Source organism: Notolepis coatsorum, assembly GCF_963971535.1.
Source record: "Notolepis coatsorum genome assembly, chromosome: 14".
NCBI classification, from domain to species: domain Eukaryota; kingdom Metazoa; phylum Chordata; class Actinopteri; order Aulopiformes; family Paralepididae; genus Notolepis; species Notolepis coatsorum.
In genome coordinates this window covers 70,100,775-70,126,772 of record NC_140178.1, presented here as the reverse complement: position 1 = coordinate 70,126,772, position 25,998 = coordinate 70,100,775, and the positions used below count along the sequence as shown (strand labels likewise).

The 25,998-nt window shown below is 43.7% G+C and overlaps 1 protein-coding gene across 1 annotated transcript in view; it reads right to left on the bottom strand.

The window, feature by feature from the left end:
- The window catches only part of cep112 (centrosomal protein 112), a 395,959-nt gene that overhangs the window by 88,641 nt on the left and 281,320 nt on the right, over window positions 1-25,998 (bottom strand). Inside the window, exon 22 of the mRNA XM_084329136.1 lies at window positions 19,849-19,911. Coding sequence (XP_084185262.1) covers window positions 19,849-19,911 — 63 coding nt within the window. The remainder of the gene's footprint in view (window positions 1-19,848; window positions 19,912-25,998) is intronic.

Below are 25,998 nucleotides of genomic sequence, written 5' to 3'. Positions count from 1 at the left end.
AATGGTGTGGAGATCAAAGCCGTGGCGAGAGTGTACAACACCTAAGGTGAAGACGAACCACATGGGTCTGTGGTCGAAAATATGATCATGTTTCATAGCTCTGTTATAAATACATATTTCTCTGTACAAAGCTTTAACTAGTTTAACTAGTCAGGGACTAGGCGACAGTCTGAAAGTGTTCTTACAACAACGGCCAAGGCCCAGGACAGATGACATGTCCAAGTAAATCACATTTTACTATTTTTCTTGTTATCAATCTTGTGACAGATACGACAAAACCTCTAATCTCATCTTTGTTTACCTTTCTTGTCATATCTGTTATTAATTTGTCATCTTTTGACGTCATGTCAAACTATGTATTTATTGTAAGTCTGACCAGAGCTCTTTCTCACTTTCTGGTCAGACGCTCGTATTAACTTGTCTCTGATTGTAAACTGAGGATACTCTTTCTGTGGCCACAGAAACAGAAATAAACTATGTTCTATTTTTGATACAATTGAACTCATCTGAATTTCTACAGTTTCACTGTTTGGCTCATTAAAAATATTCCACAACAGGTCCATTTAAAGTTTTTGGAGACGTTTTTTGTTTTCAAGATCTCATTTAAAGACAGTATGATGGAGTGTTGTGTCGATTCATTGTCAAAGGTAGGAGAGGTTGTTCGGTTCAGGGTGTGCTCCGATACCATTGTTACTCCGTTACTCCACGCAACGCACCTTGCAGATTTTTGTGCGTGTCTAAGTAGAACGCTATCCTGCTTTTACGCTTGACGTGTAGGAACACTGCCAGCAACAGTGCTTCAGAGACAGGGAGATAGAGGGGCTGAGAGAGAGAGAGAGAGAGAGAGAGAGAGAGAGAGAGAGAGAGAGAGAGAGAGAGAGAGAGAGAGAGAGAGCGAGAGAGAGAGAGTAAGAGAGAGAGAGAGAGAGAGAGTACTGCCTCTGTGTTTTCAATACATTTTCCATTAGCCTCGGCTCCGTGCGATTTCTTCTTTTTTTTTGCTTTGCTTTTGCAGAGCAAATTCTTGGTAGTCAAGGTGGGTGGATATTTGTTTGTAAAAAGAAATACCCTGCATTCTGTGTGGGAAGAAACTATGGTGTCTCGTTGGTTCAAGGCTTCTACTCCTGGTGTCGCGAGAAGGCCGACTAAGCCGTGTCTCACCAGACCATGTGAAGCTAGAGCAGCAAAGGTGAGTGCCACGCTGGAGCGCTGTCTCAAATTGCTCAATAGAAAATAAATAAATAACGCACATTGTCGTTTTAAGGTGATGTAGAACCCTTTAACATTATCACTACATGTCCCTCTAACATTATCACTACATGTCCCTCTAACATTATCACTACATGTCCCTCTAACATTATCACTACATGTCCCTCTAACATTATCACTACATGTCCCTCTAACATTATCACTACATGTCCCTCTAACATTATCACTACATGTCCCTCTAACATTATCACTACATGTCCCTCTAACATTATCACTACATGTCCCTCTAACATTATCACTACATGTCCCTCTAACATTATCACTACATGTCACTCTAACATTATCACTACATGTCCCTCTAACATTATCACTACATGTCCCTCTAACATTATCACTACATGTCCCTCTAACATTAGTTTCAAGTTCAAGTTTCAAGTTTCTTTAATAGTTGTCATACAGAAGTACAGAATACTTTTATACAAAATGCTTCTTACTGTTACGCTCCAGAGACTGTGCAAGACAAGATAAGATAAGTATGAAATAAAATAACATAGTATAGTATGTAAATTAGAAGTAAAAAATGAGGTCACAGTGTTCAGTATAGACATATGTACAATGTTCGATGCAGAATAGACGTAACTGAGTTACCATATAATATACAATACACAATACTATGCAGTGTACTAATATACAATACTATATAGTGCAAGGCAGAAATGGGATGAGGTGCAATTTAGGTACAATTTACAGTAGGTGTACGAGTTGTAGTGCAAATCCTTTATCAATAAATATAAAGTGTGTTTGTGTGATCTAAAGTGTGGAGAGTGGGTGCTGCAGTGTGTTGTTTGTTTAAGTGAGTGTGTGCGTGTGGGTGTGTGTGCTGTGTGCATTTGATGGTTGTTGCATATTGTTTATTGTTCGTTTAGCAGCCTGATGGCCTGGGGATAGAAGCTTCTTCTGAGTCTTTCTGTGCTCGCCTTAAGACTCCGGTATCGCTTGCCTGACCGCAGCAGTTCAAAGAGGCAGTTGTTCGGGTGGCTCGAGTCCTTAATAATTCTCTTAGCCTTCCCCCTGCACCGCTTGTTGTAAATGTTCTGGAGGGTGGGAAGCCCCCCTCCAATTGTGCGTTCGGCTGAACGTGTCACTCTTTGTAGTCTGCTACGGTCTTGTGCAGTGCTATTCCCAAACTAGGAGGTGATGTTGCCAGTCAGGATGCTCTCTATTGTACATGAGTAGAAGTTCCTAAGGATCTTCTGACTGACTTGGAACTTCCTTAGGCGCCTGAGGAAGTAGAGGCGTTGTCGTGCCTTCTTCACAACACTGTCAATGTGTGTGGTCCATGTCAAGTCCTCGGATATGTGGGCTCCGAGGTACTTGAAACTGTTCACTCTCTCAACCGGTGCCCCGTCGATGCTGAGGGGGCTGTAGTCCTTGACCCCCGACCTCCTGAAGTCCACAATCATCTCTTTTGTTTTGCTGACGTTCAGGGAGAGGCAGTTCTCCTGACACCACTGTGACAGATTTTCTACCTCTTCCAGGTAGGCCCTCTCGTCGTTGGCAGAGATCAGGCCCACCACTACTGTGTCATCAGCAAATTTGATGATTGTGTTGTTGTTCCGCTGTGCCACGCAGTCATGTGTGTACAGGGAGTAGAGGAGGGGGCTCAGAACACAGCCCTGGGGGGCCCCTATGTTGAGCGTGATGGATGAGGAGGTGCAGTTGCCTGCTCTTACCACCTGGGGTCTGCCCGTCAGGAAGTCCAAGACCCACTGGCAGAGGTCATAGTTCAAGCCCAGGTCCCTGAGCTTGGCTATGAGTTTGGAGGGGACTATGGTATTGAATGCTGAGCTGTAGTCGATGAACAGCATTCTCACATAGTTCCCCTGCCTCTTGTCCAGGTGTGATGCTGCTGTGTGCAGCACATGGGCTATGGCGTCCTCCGTGGACCTGTTGGGGCGATATGCAAATTGCAGGGGGTCCAGGTTGATGGGGAGGGAGGAACAGATGTAGCCCTTCACTAGCTTCTCAAAGCACTTCATGGCTATGGAGGTGAGGGCTACAGGGCGGTAGTCGTTGAGGCAAGCAGGCGTAGATTTTTTGGGTACAGGGATGATGGTGGACTTCTTCAGACAGGTGGGGATGACAGCCTGTTCCAAGGACAGGTTGAAGATGTCAGTGAATACCGGGGCCAGTTGGTCGGCACAGACTTTTAGGACGCGGCCGGGGATGCCGTCCGGTCCTGCTGCCTTCCTGATATTCACTTTTTTAAAGATCCGTCTCACCTCATGCTCTGTTACCCTGAACACTGAGTCTCCATCAGCAGACCCCCCCCCCCATTGCCGTGGTTTGTAGGCTGGTGTTGTTATTCACAGCCTCAAACCTCGCATAGAAGGAGTTGAGATCATTTGCTAAGGATATGTCACTGTTCAGCTTGAGGGAGGTGCCTTTGTAATCTGTCATTGTTCTGAGGCCCTGCCACATGCCTCTAGAGTCAGCCTGTTCAAACTGAAGTTCAACTTTATCCCTGTAACGCCGTTTTGCCTCTGTTACTGCTCTCCTGACGTTGTATCTTGCCGTCTTGTGTTCTTCCATGTTGCCTGTCACCAGGCCGGAGTTGTAGGCTGATGTGCGCACTTTCAGAGCCTCACGGATGGATTTATCTACCCAGGGCTTTTGATTTGGGTAGATTCTAATTGTGGTAGAGGGGATTGTTTCTTCTACCAGAGTACAGACAAAGTCAAGCACCGTTTCAGTGTATTCGTTAATATTGGCTGTGTTATCACGGAATACCCTCCAGTCTGTGCATTCAAGTGCAGCTTGGAGTGTCTCCCCTGACGTCACGGTCCAACGCTTAACCTCTCGCGAGACCACCGGCGTTCGCTTGAGACTTTGTTTATACTTTGGCAAAAGAAAAATGGCGGCGTGATCGGACTTACCGAATGGACTAAGAGCCTGTGACTTGTACCCATTCTTAAATTGCGAGTATACATGGTCTAATATGTTCTCGCCTCTGGTGGGACAGGTCACATGCTGATAGAAATTCGGCAACACCTTTTTAAGACGCGCGCTGTTGAAATCGCCCAGAACCAAAATGGCAGCGTCAACATTAGCTGTCTGGAGTTTATTTACTTCGTCGTGTAACTTTGAAAGTGCGGTCCCAGTGTTCGAGTGTGGTGGGATGTACACTCCGACGAGGATGATGGACGTTAACTCTCTCGGAAGAAAGAAGGGTCGACATTTGATCGTGATGAACTCCAGGTCTGGGGAGCAGTGGTTAGACAATTCCTTTGCGTTGCCTATATCGCACCACTCCTTGTTTACCATGAAAGCAATGCCGCCTCCTTTCGTCTTTAGTGACTCTGTCGTCCGGTCCTTGCGGAGGACAAAGAAGTGGTCTGCCGGTTCTATTGCATGATTCGGGACATCTGGAGACAGCCAAGTTTCTGTGAAACAGAGGATTATCACTACATGTCCCTCTAACATTATCACTACATGTCCCTCTAACATTATCACTACATGTCCCTGCTTAGAAGATGACCAATAAACTTGAGATGGTTTCATTCAAAGGAAAGGTGGATGATGTATTTGCACCCAATGGCAGGTAACTATTTTGTCTTAGTAAACACTACAGAAGGTATTCACACTTCACAATTAAAGCCATACTAAGAAATGTTTTTTTTACTATTTAAAAGAAAGTGGCACTAGTGAAAAAAACAGGTCTGTGAAACGTGTAGGCCTGTATCATATTTGTCTGGCTCATGCACAATGACATACAGATATGCACTGTAATGATTATGAGGGTTTTGTATTTTAGTTTAGTTTTACATTTTTTTTTCTTTTACATGCGTGTTTGCTAGTTTTAGTTGAGTTTCTATTGTTTAAACATATTTAATTTGTATTCGTTTCAGTATCAGTTTTTGTAAAAGAAAAATTATAATAATATATATGTATATATATTATGGGGGGTTCAGAATAGGTTTTGTGTAATACAAACACAACCCTTTGTGAAGGCAACTGACTCACAGTTAAAACATCCCAATCCATGCACCAATGCCCCCTCATGTGTGATGACACAGATTACTTTTATGTATATTTATTAGGGCTGGGACTTTATCGCATTAATTTAGATGAATTAACTACAGAAAGAATTAAAAGTAAAAAAATTAAATGTATGCATTTAATCGCATGATGATTTTTCTTTATTATGTAAGATGTTACCTTTCAAAGGAGACCAGATTCATGCATGTGCTATAAGTATAAAGTATAATACATTGCAAATTACTATTTTTCTTAGTCTGGTTTGTTCATACAGAATACTGAAAAAATAAGAGATTTTTTTTTTTCAATGGTCAACTGTTCTGGAATGTACTTGAAAGTACTGCATTTTACTTTTACCTTGAAACTTCTTGAGTTTACAAAAGGTCCATTGCGCTATATATATATTATTCCAAAAATTGTTGTTTTTTACACTTTGTAAAAAATTGCATTGGTCTGTTGGTCTGTGTAGTAGCTAATACAGGATTTTGCTGCTTAAACTTATGTATAATGTATATTCATTGATTTACTCGTATACCAAAATCCATTTTAATTGAACAATTTAGCTTTTCGCATCAAATGTTGATATGCGATTAAAATGTGATTAATTTCGATTAATTAACTATAAAGTCTCTAATTAATTCCATAAAAAATGTTAATAGAGTCCCACCACTAATATTTATTTTCATTTTATCCACATAACGTGCACCGGGACGTATACGTCCCGACGTGCCTGTGCGCGGAACGCACAAAAGTCACGGCACTTTGCGAGCGTCTAGCGGCTGCATTTTTCGCCAAACATATAAATGACCGTTCGAATGATCTATTTGTTGCCATTCGAACGCCATCTCACTCGACCAAATCCGTTCCTCGGTTCTCGAGTTACATGACGATATGTCAGGCGAGTGTCTTTTTACGATGACCACCCCGGACCCCCGACACTCCAGAACTGCCAATCATCCACTGATGGCGAAAATGATTGGTCAGCGTTGTAGACAATGATATGATTTTTTTTTGTCGCATGGTTTACCTGGATCTCTCTCAAAGACCCAATTCTGAACGGATTTAAATTTGGACCTGTACTACATAAGGCTATGAATCCGCGGTGTTTTCCAGCTTATACCTATTTTTTTTTAATTATATTGCAACCACTACAGAAAAATGTGAGTACACAAGTTCAAGTTCAAGTCAAGTTCAGACCACTCTATTTCATTCGCACTAAAAGTGATTTACCTTTTTTGCATTAGTAACTTCAGATTGTTCTTTCAAAAGAGACCAGGCATGCATGCATGTGCTATAAGTATAAAGTATAAAGCTAAGCTTTGCAAAAAAAGTATGCAGTCCTCAAGTTCAAGTAAAAAAATTGCCACTTTTCTGGGTGCCTGTTAACACTTCCAGTGCCATTCACTGATTTACACGTTTCTGACGCCCGACCGTTGAGTGCCAATCACGTGTTAAGACGTTTCTGGATCGTTATTTATTTTATTCGCTATTTAGTTTAGTTTAGTTTATTTATTTAGCACATTATTTAAAAAAAGAAAAAACAGTGCTAGGAGGGAACGAAGCCCGAAGGGCTTGTACAGAGTTCCACTCCCATCGTTGTCCGTAAACAATATGGACGAATTACATGTAAACATAGACTACAAAATAAACTATAAAACAGGATCAGAGACATAAGGCAGACACTAATGCGAAAACATGGAACATTTACACGAGTCAGTAACAAGAACAATTATTATTATTGTTATATATATTTTTTTTGTACAAGAGGGCAGACAGAGGAGAATATCATATTAACGGTATATAATGAGGAAAAGGAAACAAGCAGTCATACTAACAGAAGATGTAACACTGATGACACAGGAGTAACTTAATGTGACAGTGATTTATGATGAAATAAAATTTCCATTCATAATCCATCAAGGGAGCCTGTGCAGGCTGTCCTGAATGGGTCTGAGATCGCAAACGTCCAATACCGCCGCCTAACACCTTGTGGCCGGTATTGCACATCCTTGGAAACTCTCTAGCTTGGTCTGTCCGTCGATCTAAAAAGTCCGGTCCGGATTTCCTACTCGGGCAGGAGTAACGTTTATAACACATGGATTAAGGACAATAAAGCACCGCCGGTTCATGTTCTTTGGTGGATTATGTTGGCAACATGATCGACATCAATAGTTGGAATGGCGATCAGATAATTGTAATATTCTTTTTGCAGTACATCCTAGTCAAGGTAAGGGCTATATGGTATCAATCTTCCTTCCCCGCGATCGGAGCGTGTGTCTGTAATGTACTGGGTAACGTATTCCGTTGGTGACGATCAAAGCATAGAACCCCCCCCCCCACCCTTTCATGCATGCATGATGAAACATAATACCGATAATCTAGACTTGATTTTAGAACAGTAGCTAGTCCAGGGAAGAAACTAGAATGCTTTTAGTAGAATACACGCTAAAGGCTATTACGTAGCCTTTTGGGAATTACCCGAGACCACGCTATAACTATACTTATATTCACCACGGTATAAAACGGGAACGTATGGATGAAAAAAATATTTATTTTTTTAATCTTGACCGGAAGAAACTCAGTGTCAAACGACCATATTACTGTATCCATAGCTATAATATAAAATATAGTTATAGCTTTACAAACAAGGTGACGGACTCTATTAGGTTAATCCTTGGCACCGCATAGCCGTATCCCGGAAGGGGCGTGGCACCCAATGTGTTAAGAGGTTATTTTAGTTCGTTTTGTAAGCACACAATAAAGTCTCAGTTTATTTATTATTTATTTATTTTGTTAACTAAAATGTTTTCTTCACACCTAGTTTTACTTTAGTTGAGGGTGCTGATGATGTATAAGCAAAGTGCGGCCCGTGGGCCAATGGCAGCCCTTGGAAACATTTCTGGCGGCCTCTGATGAGTTGTTATGGTGTAAATGCATGTGTTATATTTGGTCCAGTTCCAATACAGTTTTAAACCAACCTACACACCTCACACAGTACCTTGCTTTTAACCCCTGGGCTAAGCTGTCAAGTAAGGAATGACAGCTTGTTGAAAGCTTGCTAGGCTACTGGTTGCATGGCACACATGACCCGCAAGATGCCTACTTGCCAGACAGATTACATCATCATTGTAGGTATGTCAGCTAGTGATTTCAGTGATTGACGTTTTTGCAATATCGAAAGTTTGATCTCAGTTAAAGCTTTCGTTGTGTCGGCCCTCAATCAAATGTTGGGTTCTGAAATTGGCCCTCAGTCATCAAAACTTTGAAGAACCAACCTGTACCTGACCATCTTTGCTATTCAGCCTGTTAAATTAGGGGGAAACTATATAAATTCAGTTTATACTGTTTAAATTGGGTGTGCTGCACTGGCTCTAAAGCTAGAATAAATAAGATATGAAGCTAGAATCAAACATTAGCATTATCTAAAGCTAGAATCAAACACAGAGAGGCTGCCTTGAGTTGTACATACTTATGATGATGGTAACATTGAAATAAAAAAGTCTTTAAGACAGAATACATACTCAATGGAAGAAGGAGGCAGGCAGTCTGTAAGGAGAAACTGAGTCTATGTACAAGAGTACATACTGTACTGTACCAGAATTGTATAAGTCGATATCATCGGATCTTCAACAGGTCACGCACCACCATCTGTTGTTCCGCTGACCTGCCAGCGTGTTGTATTGAAATGAAACATGGCTCATTTGCATACTGTGTGTGACCTTTGACCTCTCATCTTCCCAGCATGCGCGCCGGTGGCCTCCCCCATGGTATCTATCTTACTCCACAGGCCGACCACTGGAGATAAAGTAACAATCTCCCACCATCACTGCAGCCCAATCATTAGGTTGGAGGGGGGGTGGGGGGGCGGTCCTGCTCTGTTCATAGGTCACTCAGGAGGGCCACTCCCAGCAAGACGCTTAACACACAGGATCGGAGAGGCGCTAATTAGCTCTGTGTGTGTGTGTGTGTGTGTGTGTGTGTGTGTGCAAAGGAGAGAGGGAGAGAGAGAGAGAGAGAGAGAGAGAGAGAGAGAGAGAAAGAGTGAATGAGAGCAAAGGATGTGCAGTGTGTGTGAGTGTGTGTGTGCTCTCGAATGCACACACACATGAACGTATACACTCGCACAACGCGTCTCCAGTCCCCTCAGGATAATGTATGGCGTGGTATGTTTTTAATTGGGCTATTAGCCATGCGGCTCAGCTCGAGAGCGATGCCCCCTGTCAGACACTGAGGGGTTAACAGCCGGGGTTAGCCTTTGAGGTTCAAAGGCCCCTTGTTTACATTTGGCTGAGTTGTCCCCAGGGGGGAAGGCAACAGAAAACCCTCCGTTCTACCTCTACCTTTGAAAACAAAGCTGACCAAAAGCCAGCTGACAAATAGTCTGCATTAATCACCCATATTAATATGTTAGCGCACACACACACACACACACACACACACACACACACACACACACACACACACACACACACACACACACACACACACACACACACACACACACACACACACACACACACACACACACACACACACACACACACACACACACACACACACACACACACACACACACACACACACACACACACACACACACACACACACACACACACACACACACACACACACACACACTCTTTGGCATAACTTTTGTATAACAATATTCCTCGACAGAGGTGCTGAATTCTTGTCTTTAACTGGCAGAAAGAGTTGTTGTGTTGTTGAAGCCCTTGTGTCCTCAAAACAGAGGATTAATCATTTGTCGCTTTGTCTGCGGTGGCGCGCCGGCCCCGTCGACACACAGGCCAACACTGAACTTTCACACTGCGCGCGGCTCCGTTTGAAGTCAGCCATTGTGTAACCTAATAAGCTACTGTTTTCTCACAACATCTGCTTGTCAACCTTGCTTTCAACTCTCCAGTTTCGCCAGCCAACTCAAGGGTTGAGAGGAAAAAAGGAAAGAAAAACATTAAAAAAAAAGAAACCTTCTTTGAATCACTACTGTGGTGCAATTACCGGGCAAATTATTGTGATATTTTACCCCGCCACATTAATCAGGAAGAAAAACGTGTTTCTTTTCTTTTTGTAATGTAAACACTATTTAGGTTGTTGTCTGGATTTTTTATATGGCACTAGGACTAAATACTTTGTTTGAACTCAAAGTTGGGGAAGGAGAGAGTACATCCTTCCAGTTGTATTATCTGGTTGCGCAGAGAGTTGAAAGTTCCTCAGGTTTTGAATCCTGACAGAGATGTGCTGTAATGTTAAAACACGTGGCCTCGGCTAGCGTGGGCTTCAAACAGCTCTTATTAGCATGAGACGATGATAGTGGCAGAGAATAGAGAGGGAGGATGAAGATGGAGGGATAAAAGGGACGAGAGGAGGAAGGTAGGAGATGGGAGAGGAGAAGAGGAGAAGAGGAGGGATGAATGGGTGAGGGAGATAGAAGAAAAGAGGTAGGAGAGAGGGGGTATGGACAGGTGGGGGAAGAGGATAATCGACAGAGGAGGAGATGGAGAGAGAACAAAAGACAAAGAGAGAGAGAGAGAAAGCTAATGAGGGAACCTTCGATTGAACTTTTAGCACCTTTAAAAATATCCCCCACTCACTATTCCACTAAGCAGTTGCTATAAAAATAAACGTGTGATGGATAAAGCCTCTATTGATTAACTCATTGAGCTCCAATAACGAGATATCTAGTTTTTAGTAATTTTTTTTCTTCTATTTTCTTATTCTAAACACTGGTGCGGGCCTTTGTGAGTGTGCCTGGGACCTGCAATGCCGATTGAATCCCGACAGGTGGCAGTATCGCCTACCTTATGAACTGCATGGGCCTGTTCAGTGAGAGCAACCAAAGCACTAGGGATCACTAGGGAGTGAGCAGCAGTGAGCAACTACAGCCATCTAACGTTCAACAATGTCGATCGCCTAGAGTGAACTATTGGATATTATGGATGATAAGGTGCGTTCCCACCAGACTATGTTGGACTCAGCACTTCTGGTAAATCATAAAAATACTATAGTAAAACCGGCCGATGAGGAAACCTATTCGGCTCCGTGGTATAGTCTGGCCCGAGCACACAATAGTAACCTGCAATGCAATGGCGAGCGAACTATTGGATATTATGAAGAAGACAATAGGATTATATGGATGATGATTATGGATGATAAGGTGCGTTTCCACCAGACTATGTTGGACTCAGCACTTCTGGTAAATCATAAAAATACTATAGTCAAACCGGCCGATGAGGAAACCTATTCGGCTCCGTCTATAGTCTGGCCCGAGCAGACTATAGAAGAAGAAGACAACGGATGAGGGCCACCTGTTACAATCACAGCCAGGGCCTCTCTCTCACCTGCCTGGCAGCAGGCTTCCACGCCCTTATATGGGCAGCTTCCTGTCCCTGCTTCCACACGCTGTCCCCCAGGATCAACCCACACACCTGAGGCTCATCAGATCGTCACCAGACCTGGATGCGTGTATGCCTTCTACGACGGAACTGCGTTTCCGCATTCGAGTTTTGCGCTCTGATTGGCCAGGTCATGTGACATGTGCGCCAATCGTGGGACAGCAAGTTCTGCGCCTATTTCCGGGTCTAACAGCCTGCAAACTACCTGGCGTTCTATCGCCATGCTCTAAGACAAACTCTAACCTTAACCAACTTCGAAAGAGTGCCTAAGCTTAACCGTCGGAATCAGGGCAGGCGTTCTATCACCATGCTCTAAGACAAACTCTAACCTTAACCAACTTCGAATGAGCGCCTAAGCTTAACCAGTGTAGAAACTTGCGGTCCCACGATTGGGCGTACATGTTATATGACCAGAAATGACCTGGCCAATCAGAGACGTGGAAACGCAGTTCTGTTGTAGAAGGCATTCAGGCGACCTGGATATGAGACCTGTGTTTCTGCCACTCCTTGTCCGAGTGTTGCTTCACCTGCCTTGGTACCAGGGCCCTCATTTATCAATGGTGGGTACGCACAGATATGTGCGTAAACCGTGCGTACGATAATTTCTAAGCAAAGTGTGGGACTTATCAATTTGAACGTGTGCTTGAGATTGTGCGTATATCTTATTTATTTTTTATTTATTTTTCCGTTTTTCTCCCCTCCCAATGTTAGTCGTTATGCCAATTCCCAATCCCGTTCCTGGTCGTTGCGCACTCTACCCCCTACCGTCGGTCTGGGAGGGCGGAGACTATCACATGCTTCCTCCGACACATGTGTACCCAGCCCACCACTTCTTTTCTCCTGGCAGCGTGGACTCTCACTGAGAGCGTGTAACGTGTGGAAGGTCACACTACCTCTCTCAGATCCTTCCCTCGCTATGCAGGCGTCCAAACCGAACTGTAGAGTGGTCCGCACACGGCGAGCGAGCGACGTCGCCTGGCGATGCGATCGTCTGTCGCTCAACGACAATCGCTTGACCCCCCACACCAGAGGTGACCGTTCACAGGTATAATAAGCTATATGTGTCGCTCTGTCTAAGTTAGCTGGGGGTGTTTCCCCCCGGGAGATATAGGAGGACGGACCGCCAGGACCGGACGTTAGGTTGTCGTGAAGCGAGATGAATTAGCAGGTAGCTGTGTTGTACATTGCGATGGAAGTATTAACCTGTAAAAAACCCATATTGAGCTGGAATTAAACCACCATATACGAATACAACCTCTCCTCATTCTTCCTGACATTACTGCATGACTGATCGCTACAATACGTTCACTACCACCCAGGGAACAAAATTTACTTTTTGGCTTACCAGCCAGGCAGATTTTTTACCAGCCAAAAATTTGAAATTGCTTTTTAGTATATCGCCATGTGTAATTATTATTACTATATACAGGGCTCTACGCTAACCTTTTTCCCAGGGAGCACATGTGCTCCTAAATATAAAAGAAATTAGGAGCACACAAAGAAATTTAGAAAGCACAGTGAACATCTTTCAAGTAACAGAGTTTATTAACAAACTATTTATTACATGCATATTATACTGTGCGTGTGCATTAACACTTTGAGTGCCACGGACGTGTTTTGTCGTTAGTTCATGCCGCCAGTTGAGTGCCACCAACGACATATAGCGCTTGTTTGTCGTATTTTTTTTAATTAGCGATTTGAATGCATATTTCATCAATCGAGCCTCACGCTAGTGTTGCAGGCTCTCTCTGAGCTCAATTGGGAAAATACCGCCCCCTATCGTCTCTCCCTGTGTAACTGCACCCCATTGGTTTAGACTGATGGGGGGGGGGGGGGGGGGGGGGGGTCCAGCCTCCTCATGTTACTTGTCCGGCGAGGCATCTGAAGAGACCCAAGTTGATCGCAGAGACGGAAAACGCGTGGAATACATATTTACAGTACCCAACGCTGAATCAATAAACGCGATCGATATTTGGAATGGCAATCAGGAATTGGAATAATCTTTATGGATAACATCTGATCTGAGGTAAGCAATTTATTTTACCAGTCTTGGGGTAATCGGATCTGTTTTGACCTATATATCAGCGTGTGCCATATGTGTGTGTGTGCGTGCGCGCTGATCAGAAAATGAGAGAATATATTTTTCAGATCGCTTCTCTAGCGTGCATAAGTACACATATACTATCGATAATCTAGCGTTTATTTGAAAACTATTCATAAATAGGCCGAAAAATGACAACGTTTTTTGTGTATGCCAGAATATTCCAGTAAAGGGCGTTTATCACGGAATCTATATATTTTCCTGAAAAACGAGGGCTTTTCAAAATGCTATAAAACGGAAATGAACCGATTAAAAAACAATCCGTCTCGACAATGTTGACTGCAAACAAGTCATTGATAAACGACGGGCAGATTAGACACATAGCCATAATTTAAGACAGAGATTATGCGTTTAGAGCGCTATCATTGAAGTGGGTGGTGGCATTCAACGATAAATAGTGCACGCCACGCTGGCAATCAAAGTGTTAAAGGGACAAACATCTGTGCAAATAGCACATACCACCAAAATCACAAATTGGCCCATGCCTACTAGCCGCAAAGGATATCGGTTGTCAAGCTACTTTTGTATGCTGTAGACAGTGTTGTCACGATACCAACATTTAGACTTTGATACAGATAGGAAAGGTAATGGAATATATTATTAGATGACAGAACATGGAAAATTCTTTATACAATTATTTAATTCATTATAATTTAAACGCTATTGAATAATAGTTAATTAATAGTCATTAATACAATTATTCTGTTACAGCTACTGAGCTATATACTATAGCTACTGTCCATCAATATCTTCCTTTTGAATGAAATAGGAGAGATGTAGAGAGAGGTAGAGGGAGAGAGCGAGACACACACACACACACAGATACACAGAGAGAGACAGAGATTCTCAGCCCCCCCTTCCCTCACTATGCCTTTGAGTGTTCCCAGTGATTAGTGTTAGCAGTAGTTAGCGTTAGCAGGTTAGCTTAGTTGGAGTACTCAATTAGCAGATAACATTATAGTAGTTAATGTTTTTAGCGCAACGTGGGTATACAGGACTGGCGAGGATGCAAAGCATGTTAGACAATTGGAACCGCTGCTCGTGGAGTTTTCGTTGCACATAGAAGCAGACTCGAGATGCGTTGTTACAGAGCTGATCCACGCTGCTCCGTGTCTATTATGAAATGACAATTGCGCAGTTGACACGCCCATTACGCAAGACGATTACTTGCACACTGTGCTCCTAAATGATTTTTCCGGTTCGCACAAATCTATTTTTAGGGGTAAATGCAAGTGAAATGCTCGCACTGTACACGCCAGAGTGGCTGAGTAGCTTCTGTAATTTACCAGCCAAAGAGGAAATCTACACACCATTGGCGTTTGGCTGGTGCTTATTTTGTTCCCTGCTACCACCTATTGGACAAGTATTGTTATGCAGCTGAGAGAGAATGTTTTTTCACTGAAGATGCTGTTCTGTTCTCAGCCATCATTTTCTTTGGACAATAAACCTTATAAACTACATCAGCTGCAGCCTGGACATTAAACTCTGTCAACGTCCACAACTTATCTTGTTACCCGAGTATAAAAACATCTAGTAGGTGCATCGTGGCGCATTGTTCATTTATTAGTTAATGACAAGCGGCCACTATAGCTTCTCCAACTAACGTTATTTATTTAAATTGTTCCTGTTAATAATAATGAACATAAGTAGCATGGTAATAATACATAGGTTATTGATCAATGAATGTATTGATAAATTAATGGTGTACAAATGATACACCAGTAGAACTTCTGTACTACTTCTACTGTAGAAGTCATGTTATTTCCTCATTGTCCTTGCTGTGTCGCCTGCCGTCGCCTCAAAAAATAGGATCGAGGCGATTTTTTGCCAGGCGACAGAAATAGCTGCGCGACCGTCGCTTCAAAATCTCCTGCCGTGTGGGCTGTCTCATTCATAACAATGGAGGCGTCGCGATAGAATTCTGTCGGTCGCCTCGCTTAAAAAATCGGTCGCCTGACAAAAATCGGTCGCCGTGTGCGGACCACTTAGGAGTCGCTGTCCACAACGACCCAGACCCACCCACCGGCTTCCCTCCCGCTGACTCTGCCAATCGAGCCAGTATGACGGCCGGCCAAGCCGGAAGCAACGCTGACAGCTGGATTCGATACCAGTGTCTCTTGCGTTGGTGACGAGCGCCTTGTTCGCTGCGCCACCCAGCCGCCTAGATTGTGTGTATATCTACGCACAGCTCAGACCGTGCGTATATGGCGCCCAGCGGTAGAATACGAAAACTGCAACAAGGAAATAAGCTTTCGTGCATTAGTTTCAACACTGACGTGTTCAGATATGACCCGTAATTCATTATAGTTAATTGTAAAATAGCGACATTAGTGTAATTATTGTCAAACCCTATAAATAGTAGGGGTGTAACGGTACGTGTATTCGTCCCGCGAATTTACGGTACGGCCGTCACGGTGCGGTACGTGCAGCCATACGAAGAATACGCCTCACAGCGCAAACACACCAGTCGCACATGCAGGCACTCGCGAGGTCCGTGCGAGAACAGAGCGCATGGCCGGGCACACCAAGTCCGATTTCAGAGAGGGCGAAAGTGCACGGAGAAAGGCACATTTACATTGGAACAGCTGCAGGGTCATTACAATTTTACAGTTTTCTTTCGTTTTCTTGTTCGCCCAATAATGTTAACCAAATGAAACCAATGGAAAGAAACACACCAACAAACACACCAACATTCTCCCCCGCCGGACTCGAGTAGGGTAAATCTGCAGTGCCGCAGCCCCATACATTGCCGGACTCACAGGCACAGCTGATCAAATAAAAAAAAGAAACATACTTTTCCTATAGAAAATTATTCTATTTAATAATAATAATTATAATAATTATCATAAATATAATATATAAAAAAGAAAAAAAGAGAAAAAAAGTTATATTAATAACCGTGGCTTCTGTGTACCGTTACACCCCTAATAAATAGCATTTGGAATATAGGTATTTCCGAATGAATGCATGTTATTTATCGTTGTGGCTGATGACTCCTCTGATCAACCCCAACAGGAGCGCATCTACAACCGGGCACACTCACGCACAAGAGTCAACATGGAGCGTGCAATTTGCCTGCTGACGGGTCGATGGCTCTGTCTGGCACAGGGGGCACGCTGCAGTGTACCAGCCTGAAAATGTTTGCCACATCGTCTGGCTTGCAGTGTGCTCCATAATCTGGCCATCAGAAATGGCATCCCGCTGCTGGAACCCCCAAGACCTGACGCATGTCAGACGTGGAACAGCCACCTCCAAAACGCCGCAGCAATACAGACAAGAGCTAGGATCATAGAGCTGTTTTATGTAAATCTACCCATGCAAGATATTCAGGGATTAAAGGAAAAAACCTCCACTGTATATTTTTATTTAATAGCATTAGCGTTTTAAGGGAACTAGATTATTTTTAACATCTTTTCTATTGCCAGTTTGCTTTTACGTAATAGCAATGCTGTTTTCAATTCATTAAATAAATTATTTTCAATCGTGGCTTTAATTCATAGCCGAGAAGCAGTCTCCTATAGCAGCTTCATTAATCCTGATCCGTTTCAGCCACAGCATAACTGAGACCGGCTATTTACTACTGTAAATAAAATAGCCTATAACATTATAAAGGATAGACTATAGCAGGGGTTCCCAACCTTTTTTCCCCAGAGCCCCACGATTCCTTGGAGACATAATATGATATGATATAGGCTACCTACTGGTCCGTCAGCGGCCCACAGCGGATAGCCATTTGAGAATAAGCTATTATGGCCAAACGAGGGCCTATAGCCTATAAATATTATTTAATGTTTTCATAAGCGTAAAGATACAAGGACAACAGTTAGATTAACAATCAAGTTAGTTTACTGTATGCAGGCTTCGCAGGGCTCCGTGTCTGTGCCATGCGTTATGCGCAAGTTACTGTTGCATATATAGGCTATGCTATTATAGGCTACCTAATACCGACATCAAAATAGATTGTATGCCTCTACAAATCATAGTATACCAGGTAACCAATCGAACTTTAAAAGAACAAAACGAAAAAAGGCATTCATATTCCAGCATGGTAATGACAGACACCAACGCCAAACAGTGGTTAACAGTCTTTATTAGTATTTTGCGCTGCCCCGGCAGCAATGGTCTTTAGGGAGTCGTTGATATCCGACCACCGTGTACAAGGCCGTCAGCCTGTCGGGTATTTCTCCCATAACACGCGTTGTCTTCTTGGTTAGACAGTGCGTTAAATTAGTTGGTTAGACCTCCGTGATCAATCTCGCTCTCAGTGAAGTTTCTCATAGTTCGCTCGGCTTAGTCCATTATTTCACATCCCATGGGGGTGTTTCATTACCATATATGGATAATCATGCACGAGCATAGGCGGTAAGAACAATGGTATTTATCAACATGGAGTGTGCGTAGGACCCATGTACGCACGTGTGATAAATCCGGATTTTTCTGTGCGTAGAGACATTCTAAATTCTGTGCTTATCTGCCTTGCTCTAACCTTGTGTTTCTGTGTGTAGGATTGCACACCCCCGGTCTACGCCTCACCCGAGACATCACCAGCCTGGACACGCCCTGGGAATCACATGGAGTGACCTTCCTCTCCCCCTGTTGTACATTTCAGTAAATTCTAACTCTGTCAAGCATGGTACCCAATTAAACATCCTAAACCGCCTCATTCTCCTCTGCCTTGTGTTCTGCTCTTGGGTTCAAAACTAAACGCCACCCTAACGTTATATGTATTGATCCTGTTCTGATCCAAGACACTTCGAGCGAGGGTGGAGTGACTTGACTATTTTACCGAACCCCATCATAAAGCATGCTTTTGTAATGATCGCAGCGTCAGAAAACGACCTCCCCCCTGATGGCTTTGTGAAGAAACATGGTTGTGTTTACCTTTGACCTGGCAATAATATAGGTTTCAGGCGAGCAGCCGTGAGATTTGCGCATATGCGCACAAAACACTCTATATCTCACAATCTAGAAAACCAGCCTGAATTATTGTGAAACGGGGCAATTTTTTTGCGTGGTATAGTGCACATTATCTAAAGTTAGAATCAAACATTAGCATTATCTAAAGCTGGAATCAAACATTACCATTAACTACATTATCTAAAGTTAGAATCAAACATTAGCATTATCTAAAGCTGGAATCAAACATTACCATTAACTACATTATCTAAAGTTAGAATCAAACATTAGCATTAACTACATTATCTAAAACTAGAATCAAACAGAGGCCGCCTTGAGTCGTATATGTGTGTGTGTGTGTGTGTGTGTGTGTGTGTGTGTGTGTGTGTGTGTGTGTGTGTGTGTGTGTGTGTGTGTGTGTGTGTGTGTGTGTGTGTGTGTGTGTGTGTGTTTCACACAGACAGACCAAAGCCTCTGGACTTGGCCATGAAAGAACCAGAGAGAGAGAGAGAGAGAGGGAGGGAGAAAGGGAGAGAGAGGGAGGTAGAGAGAAGGAGGGATAAAGGGAGAGAGAGGGAGAGAGGGAGGGAGAGAGAGGGAAGGAGAGAAAGGGAGCGAGGGAGAGAGAGATAGAGAGAGGGAGGGAGAGAGAGAGGAAGGGAGAAAGAGGGAGCAAATGAGAGAGAGATAAGGAGAGAGAGATAAGGAGAGAGAGAGACAGAGGAGCAAGAGGAAGAGAGGCTTTTTAGACTTTATTTATTTAATGCAGGCCTGCACGTTTTAGATGTAGATTTATTTGTCTGAGCTTTATACAAAGCGTGTGCCAGAAACGGGACGTGTGTATACACACCTAATGTCATTGTATGTGTGTATGTGTTTCAATTTGGGTGTGCATCTTTTTCCGAGGGGGTGGGGGCTCGGGGAAGAATAGCAGAGGGAGGAATGGTGTGTCTATAAATGTGTGTGTGTGTGTGTGTGTGTGTGTGTGTGTGTGTGTGTGTGTGTGTGTGTGTGTGTGTGTGTGTGTGTGTGTGTGTGTGTGTGTGTGTGTGTGCGTGGCGTGCGTGCACATGTTGGACTGCTTTTTTCCTCTCCTCCTCCTCCCCGCTCCCATCTGTACGGTCGTGTGTTCTTTCAAACGTTCTAGTGCAAAAAGAGGAGCATAGAGGAGAGGAAAGAGGGAATGATTACCTGGGCATTCTTGGCAAGCTTGTGACCATACTCCTTCTCAATCTGCTTCAACCTGCCGCTGGCCTGCAACAAGAAAGCAGAGATGGGGGGGGGGGGGGGGGGGTGAGAAAGCTATATATATATATATAGAGAGAGAGAGAGAGAGAGAGAGAGAGAGAGAGAGTTGTGAAATTGAGTCTGCTGTTAGGAAGCACACAAAGACCACCCTCCGCTCATTCATACACACACACACACACACACACACACACACACACACACACACACACACACATGCACACAGGCTTTGACCCCTGCCTCCCGGCCCTGTGGCCCCCCCCCTGGCACGGCACCAGGCCCAACGCCCCTCTGTGCCAGCAGGCAGCGACAGGCATAGGGTACAGCGGGCAGCGCTCCCTCTCTGATCCCGTGCCAACTATTCATCACTTAACAGGAAGAGAGAGCGAAAGAAAGAAGGGTGGGGGTGGGGGGATTAAACCACTGCTGCCAATTAGCTAGGGGGGGGGGGGGGGGACTAAAACAAGAAAAGAATAGGAGAAATGGGGGAATCTAGGAGAGCCAATGGACAGCGCTGTGAATGGGGATTGTTGTGGGTTAGTTAGTTAGTTAGTTATTGAACAGTGTCCGTCGTCTCCCGCTTTTGTCCTCCGTTGTTTCCCCCCGCTGGGAAGCCGTCCAGCTGGACGCCAGGGAGACTGTGAGCGTCTCTAATGCGGAGACGTGTCCCCTTTCAGGACGCCCGTGTTCTGGTGCCAGGGTTTCAACGAGAGGGTGTAGAAAAGAGAGGGATAATGAGGTGTGAATTCAGCCCCGGATCTCGTGTGCGTGATGCCAATGCGCCGCATATAGGCGTGACGGCGTGATACTGTAGCGCTCTTACGTTTTGAAAGCGCAAGGTTTTAAAGTACCGACTGGAAATCTGGCGGAGGGTAAAATGTGATTGTGTTCAAACGGTTTTGTTTATACTTAGTTTAGGCAAATTCCGAGCTTTACACTCTAGTTGTCTTTGAGGTCGTTTGAGATGATGCCACTGAGAAACTGTGGGGAAAAGAAAGTGCGCCCTCTGTACCGGAAGATGGTACTGCAGGTGTAGAATGTCTTGTCATGCTATGGCATCGACGTGACATCATTATTTGAATGCAGGCATTAACTGTTGACTAAGACCATAATAAACCAAACTGTTCCTAACTAATGACTAAAATGAACAACTCTGACTATGGGGGATCATAACAATACACACTTTGTATAGGTATTCTTTAAAATGTGTATGTTGTAAGTCCATGTTTTAGACAAGGATAATGGTAATTAAAATGACATTTAAAGTCTGACTTAAACACTCAAATGCTCTCGGATTCACATAAATGTACACACACACACACACACACACACACACACACACACAAACAAACAAACAAACAAAAAACAGAGACACACACAATCACCCACACACACATATATTCACATGTGCGCACACACACATACATACACACACAAAAAACAGACACAGACAGACAGACAGACAGACAGACAGACAGACAGACAGACAGACAGACAGACAGACAGACAGACAGACAGACAGACAGACAGACAGACAGACAGACAGACAGACAGACAGACAGACAGACACACAGTGAAGCTCTCTTCCGTCCCAAATCCCGATGGCCGCTGACAGACAGGCAGACAACGAGTCACTAACAACACAGTTTTAGCGAATGCACCCCTCAAAGCCATCAACACCTGAGATCTGCGGTTCCACTCCTCACCCCTGCCCCGCCCCACTACACACACACACCCCCCACCCCCACACCCAACACTTCCTGACAAACACCGCCGTCCTTCCCGCTCCGAACGGACAACACCTGTCACCACAGAAACAGCGAGCCATCGCCACGGATACGGGCCTGTGGTCTTGAACCAGGGCCCTGTGAGTGGCGGCTCGTCTGTCTCTAGGGGCCGTAGCGGCTGATGAGAGAGGGACAGACAAACACTGGTAAGAGAGAGAAATGGAGGAGGAGGAAGGGACAAACCAAAGGCTATAGTTGTTTTAGTTTTAGTTGTTTTATTGTGGATCCCCATTAGTCTACACACCAAAGTGAGACTACTCTTCCTGGGGTCCAAACATTAAAAATACAAACTTTTCTCAAGTCACGATCACCTTTATATTTACATACTAATTTCCATAATAAGTCAATGACCAAAATGTAACTAATTATTTATGAGGGCAATTTTAAACTTTTTTTTAAACATAAATTTGTTCCTTACCATAGTTATATTTATAGTTATAGAGACTGCTCTGACTTGACTCCAGTTTCATTTATTTACTTTTAAAATAACCTTGTATGCCTCTACAGTATGTAATCTCAGGAGTCAATGTCTCCAACATTAGTTATCGGTCCAATTATTGATTATTACTAGTCAACAAACTAAAACGCTACCATGGATACGGGAAAATAAATCAATAACTTCTCTCAAGCCCCGCCCTCTTTTCTTGATCCTCCAAATCATAGCTGTTTGTGCCTCGTCTGTCCGAGGGAAGCGACAGTCGTGATCGCAGGATCGAGAGAAGGGGGGCGGAGCTTGAGACAGGTCAATGGAACTGATGAGCTGTGTGAAAGCAGAAATACGCGTGTGCATTGGTTCACGTATGCATGTGAGTGAGAGAGTGAGGGAGTGTGTGTGAGTATGAGTATGTGTGTGTGTGTATGTATGTGAACGAGTGTGTGTATGACCGTGCGTGCGGGTGTGTTTATCTGTGCGAACATTGACACCCCAACAGACTCGGATGTTTCATGAAAGCGTGAAGAGCTTTCTTTTGCTACTAGCCCATTCCTTTAGCCTCCACAGGCCTGGGGAGCCTATAGCCAGGGAGCATTACACAACAAGCATCCATTCTATACAGTCATCGATTCTAAAACACACTTGAAGGCTGAGAATAGATAAAGGTGTACGGACGGTACGGAACATGTGAGGCAAAACTAGCTGAGAGACAAATACTTAAAGGACCATCTGAGCTAAAATGAAAATGCAGGTGTGTGTGTGTGGATGTGTACGTGTGTGTGTGTGTGTGTGTGTGTGTGTGTGTGTGTGTGTGTGTGTGTGTGTGTGTGTGTGTGTGTGTGTGTGTGTGTGTGTGTGTGTGTGTGTGTGTGTGTGTGTGTGTGTGTGTGTGTGTGTGTGTGTGTGTGTGTGTGTAAGCACTTCCAAGTAGACTACCTGTGCCCTGCTGAAGGCGTCTTGGTGCTGAAGGCACTCTTCAGGCTGTATCAGGCTCTTCAATCACTGCTTAATCCTAGCGGTATGGAGCGCGGCTGCTTTGAAGTGTGTGTGTGTGTGTGTGTTGTGTGTGTGTGTGTGTGTGTGTGTGTGTGTGTGTGTGTGTGTGTGTGTGTGTGTGTGTGTGTGTGTGTGTGTGTGTGTGTGTGTGTGTGTGTTTGTGTGTGTGTGTGTGTGTTTGCGCGCGTGCGTCTGTGTGTATGTGAGAGACAGTAGAAGTGGAAGGGGAGAACATTACCAGAACTTAATTAGCAATCTGCACCTGGAACCAGGCCAAGTTTCAGCCACACACGCACACAGGAAGAGGGACAGTGGGAGAAAACACACCGACAGGTTTCTCAGGAACACACACACACACACACGCACACGCACACGCACACACACACACACACACACACACACACACACACACACACAGGTGATGGACGAAGAGGAAGTGAAAATGATAAACACACTTCCTGGGGTTTGATGATCTATTCTCCACTTGCACAACGTGAAGTAGGCATTTCCGGTAGGTCTTCCGTGGTGAGTAGGCTTCTTCCGGTCCCATCAAAATACATCGTTTTCAGCCACTTTTCTCCCGTTATTTAAACAACTTTGTCGTCACAGAGAGGTAATGAAACGTTTGTATTATTATATTATAGAATCTATTTAATAAGCAAACGTTTGTCAGCAGGGTTTTTGGGCTGTATTTCATGTAAAAACGTTTACTGTTAGTTAGCCAAATTAGCATTTTAGCTAATATTATGAGACATGATCAATGAATTGCTGTTGTCACCATCGCGTTTGTTAGACCCCCATATGGACTTGTTTGATAATCAGAAGACATTTTATCATGTTATGCCGATCTGGGAAGCGTTATTATGCTGCATGCATGTCTTTTCTCCTGTTGTTTACCTGCATGTAATGCTATCTGTAATGCTATCTGCAGGCTGTATTATACATCACCAACCTCACCAAGTCAAATGTACTTCTATGTGCAAGACATTGTACCTAAAAGAATGCAGCATTCTTTATGTGTGATTCTCGAAATAGACTGATTCTTTATGAAAATCTAATCCTTTCACATCTCGTTTTTGCATACAGGGACCTGCTGTGAGTAGCATTCATTCAACATCCCTGAGCAGCAATGCAGCATGGCTCTTTTTTACACCAGATGCTTAGAAGAGCTACCAAGGATGAAAGTGACGGATGTCCACAGGATTGCAAAAGCGAGCAGTAAAGCATCTAACTCTTTGCTGGACAAGGGTTTTAATTTTAAACTATACTGTATGTGTCCAGCTATATCTTTGATTATGAAGGTGTTGTACATTTTTCCTTTACAATTTGTGTTGACAAAGGACCCCAATGTAAACAAGCCATATTGCTTTCTTGGGTTTAAATCCTCTTAGCAGACCCTGTATTGAACTGTACTGGCATGTGCTTTTTGTATACAAACTGCTAATAAAGTATTAAATCAATCAAAAGTAAAACTATCTTGTTATTCATCATGTCATGTTTTATGCCTGACAGTTTCAAATAAAGACAAGCTGACGGGTGAAGTCAGCATCAGAGCCTGTTGCTACAGGTCACTGAAGAAGAATGAAAAGCCCCACAGTTTAAGAGTAGGGTGAAATGGTGGAAGGGCGGTGTTTGTTCAGGGCTCCAGAGTACGTTTTAGTTGGTTGCACGGTGCGCCTAACTTTTTTCATGTAATGCATAATTCAGGTGCACCTATACATAAACACACATACAGACCTGCTAAATGTAAGGTGCACTGGTGTAACCAATTGTCATTTTTAGATGCATTAACATATATTTTTTGGGGTGCATCTGATTCCCAAATGAGTGCCCTCTGGAGCCCTGTGGGTGCTCTCGTCAGTCACGTTATTGACTTGACTCGTATGGGCTGTTCATGGCCTAGTTTTCTATGGCCCGTTCCAGTTCTGTTGATTGCATGTTCATGTTGTTCTCTGTTCAAAGCCTGTTCATGGCTGTGTTCCCTGTTCATGGTCTACCTGCTTGCTGGTAAGTATCACAGCAGTGTTTACATTAGCATATGGAGTTCTGTTGATTTTGTTCTCTGTTCAAAGCCTGTTCATGGCTGTGTTCTCTGGTCATGGTCTACCTGCTTAATCATTACTGCTGGTAAGTACCAAAGCAGTGTTATCATTAGCATATGGCAGGCGTTGACACTAAGGGTTGCCCACCTGCCCTTGCAGGTAAATAAAACTTTCGGGCAGGTAGAGTTTGCTTTCCGGTTGCCCGACCGGGCAAGTGCTTGTTTGAGAGGGAACACAACCGTCTATAAACACAACACGAGATATCTGTCTAAACACCTGAACGTGGTCAGGTCAGGTCTTCTGGTCTGTGGAATGTAAAATAAGAGCACTGTTGACCTATAATGAGCTATTTTCACATTGTTTAAAGTAAAACAATAAGTGTTAAATTTAACGGTAATTCAATTTATGGTCATTTTCATTTTACCTTTTTAGGTTGTCCTGAAACATTCAAAGCCAGTCATAATGACTGTGCATCGTTGTTCATGTGTCGCTGGCACAGCACTTTGCAACCACATTTAGTGGTTGAATTAGATTTTCATAAAGAATCAGTCTATTTTGAGAATCACACATAAAGAATGCTGCATTATTTTAAGTACAATGTCTTGCACATAGAAGTACATTTGACTTGGTGAGGTTGGTGATGTATAATACAGCCTGCAGATAGCATTACAGATAGCATTACATGCAGGTAAACAACAGGAGAAAAGACATGCATGCAGCATAATAACGCTTCCCAGATCGGCATAACATGATAAAATGTCTTCTGATTATCAAACAAGTCCATATGGGGGTCTAACAAACGCGATGGTGACAACAGCAATTCATTGATCATGTCTCA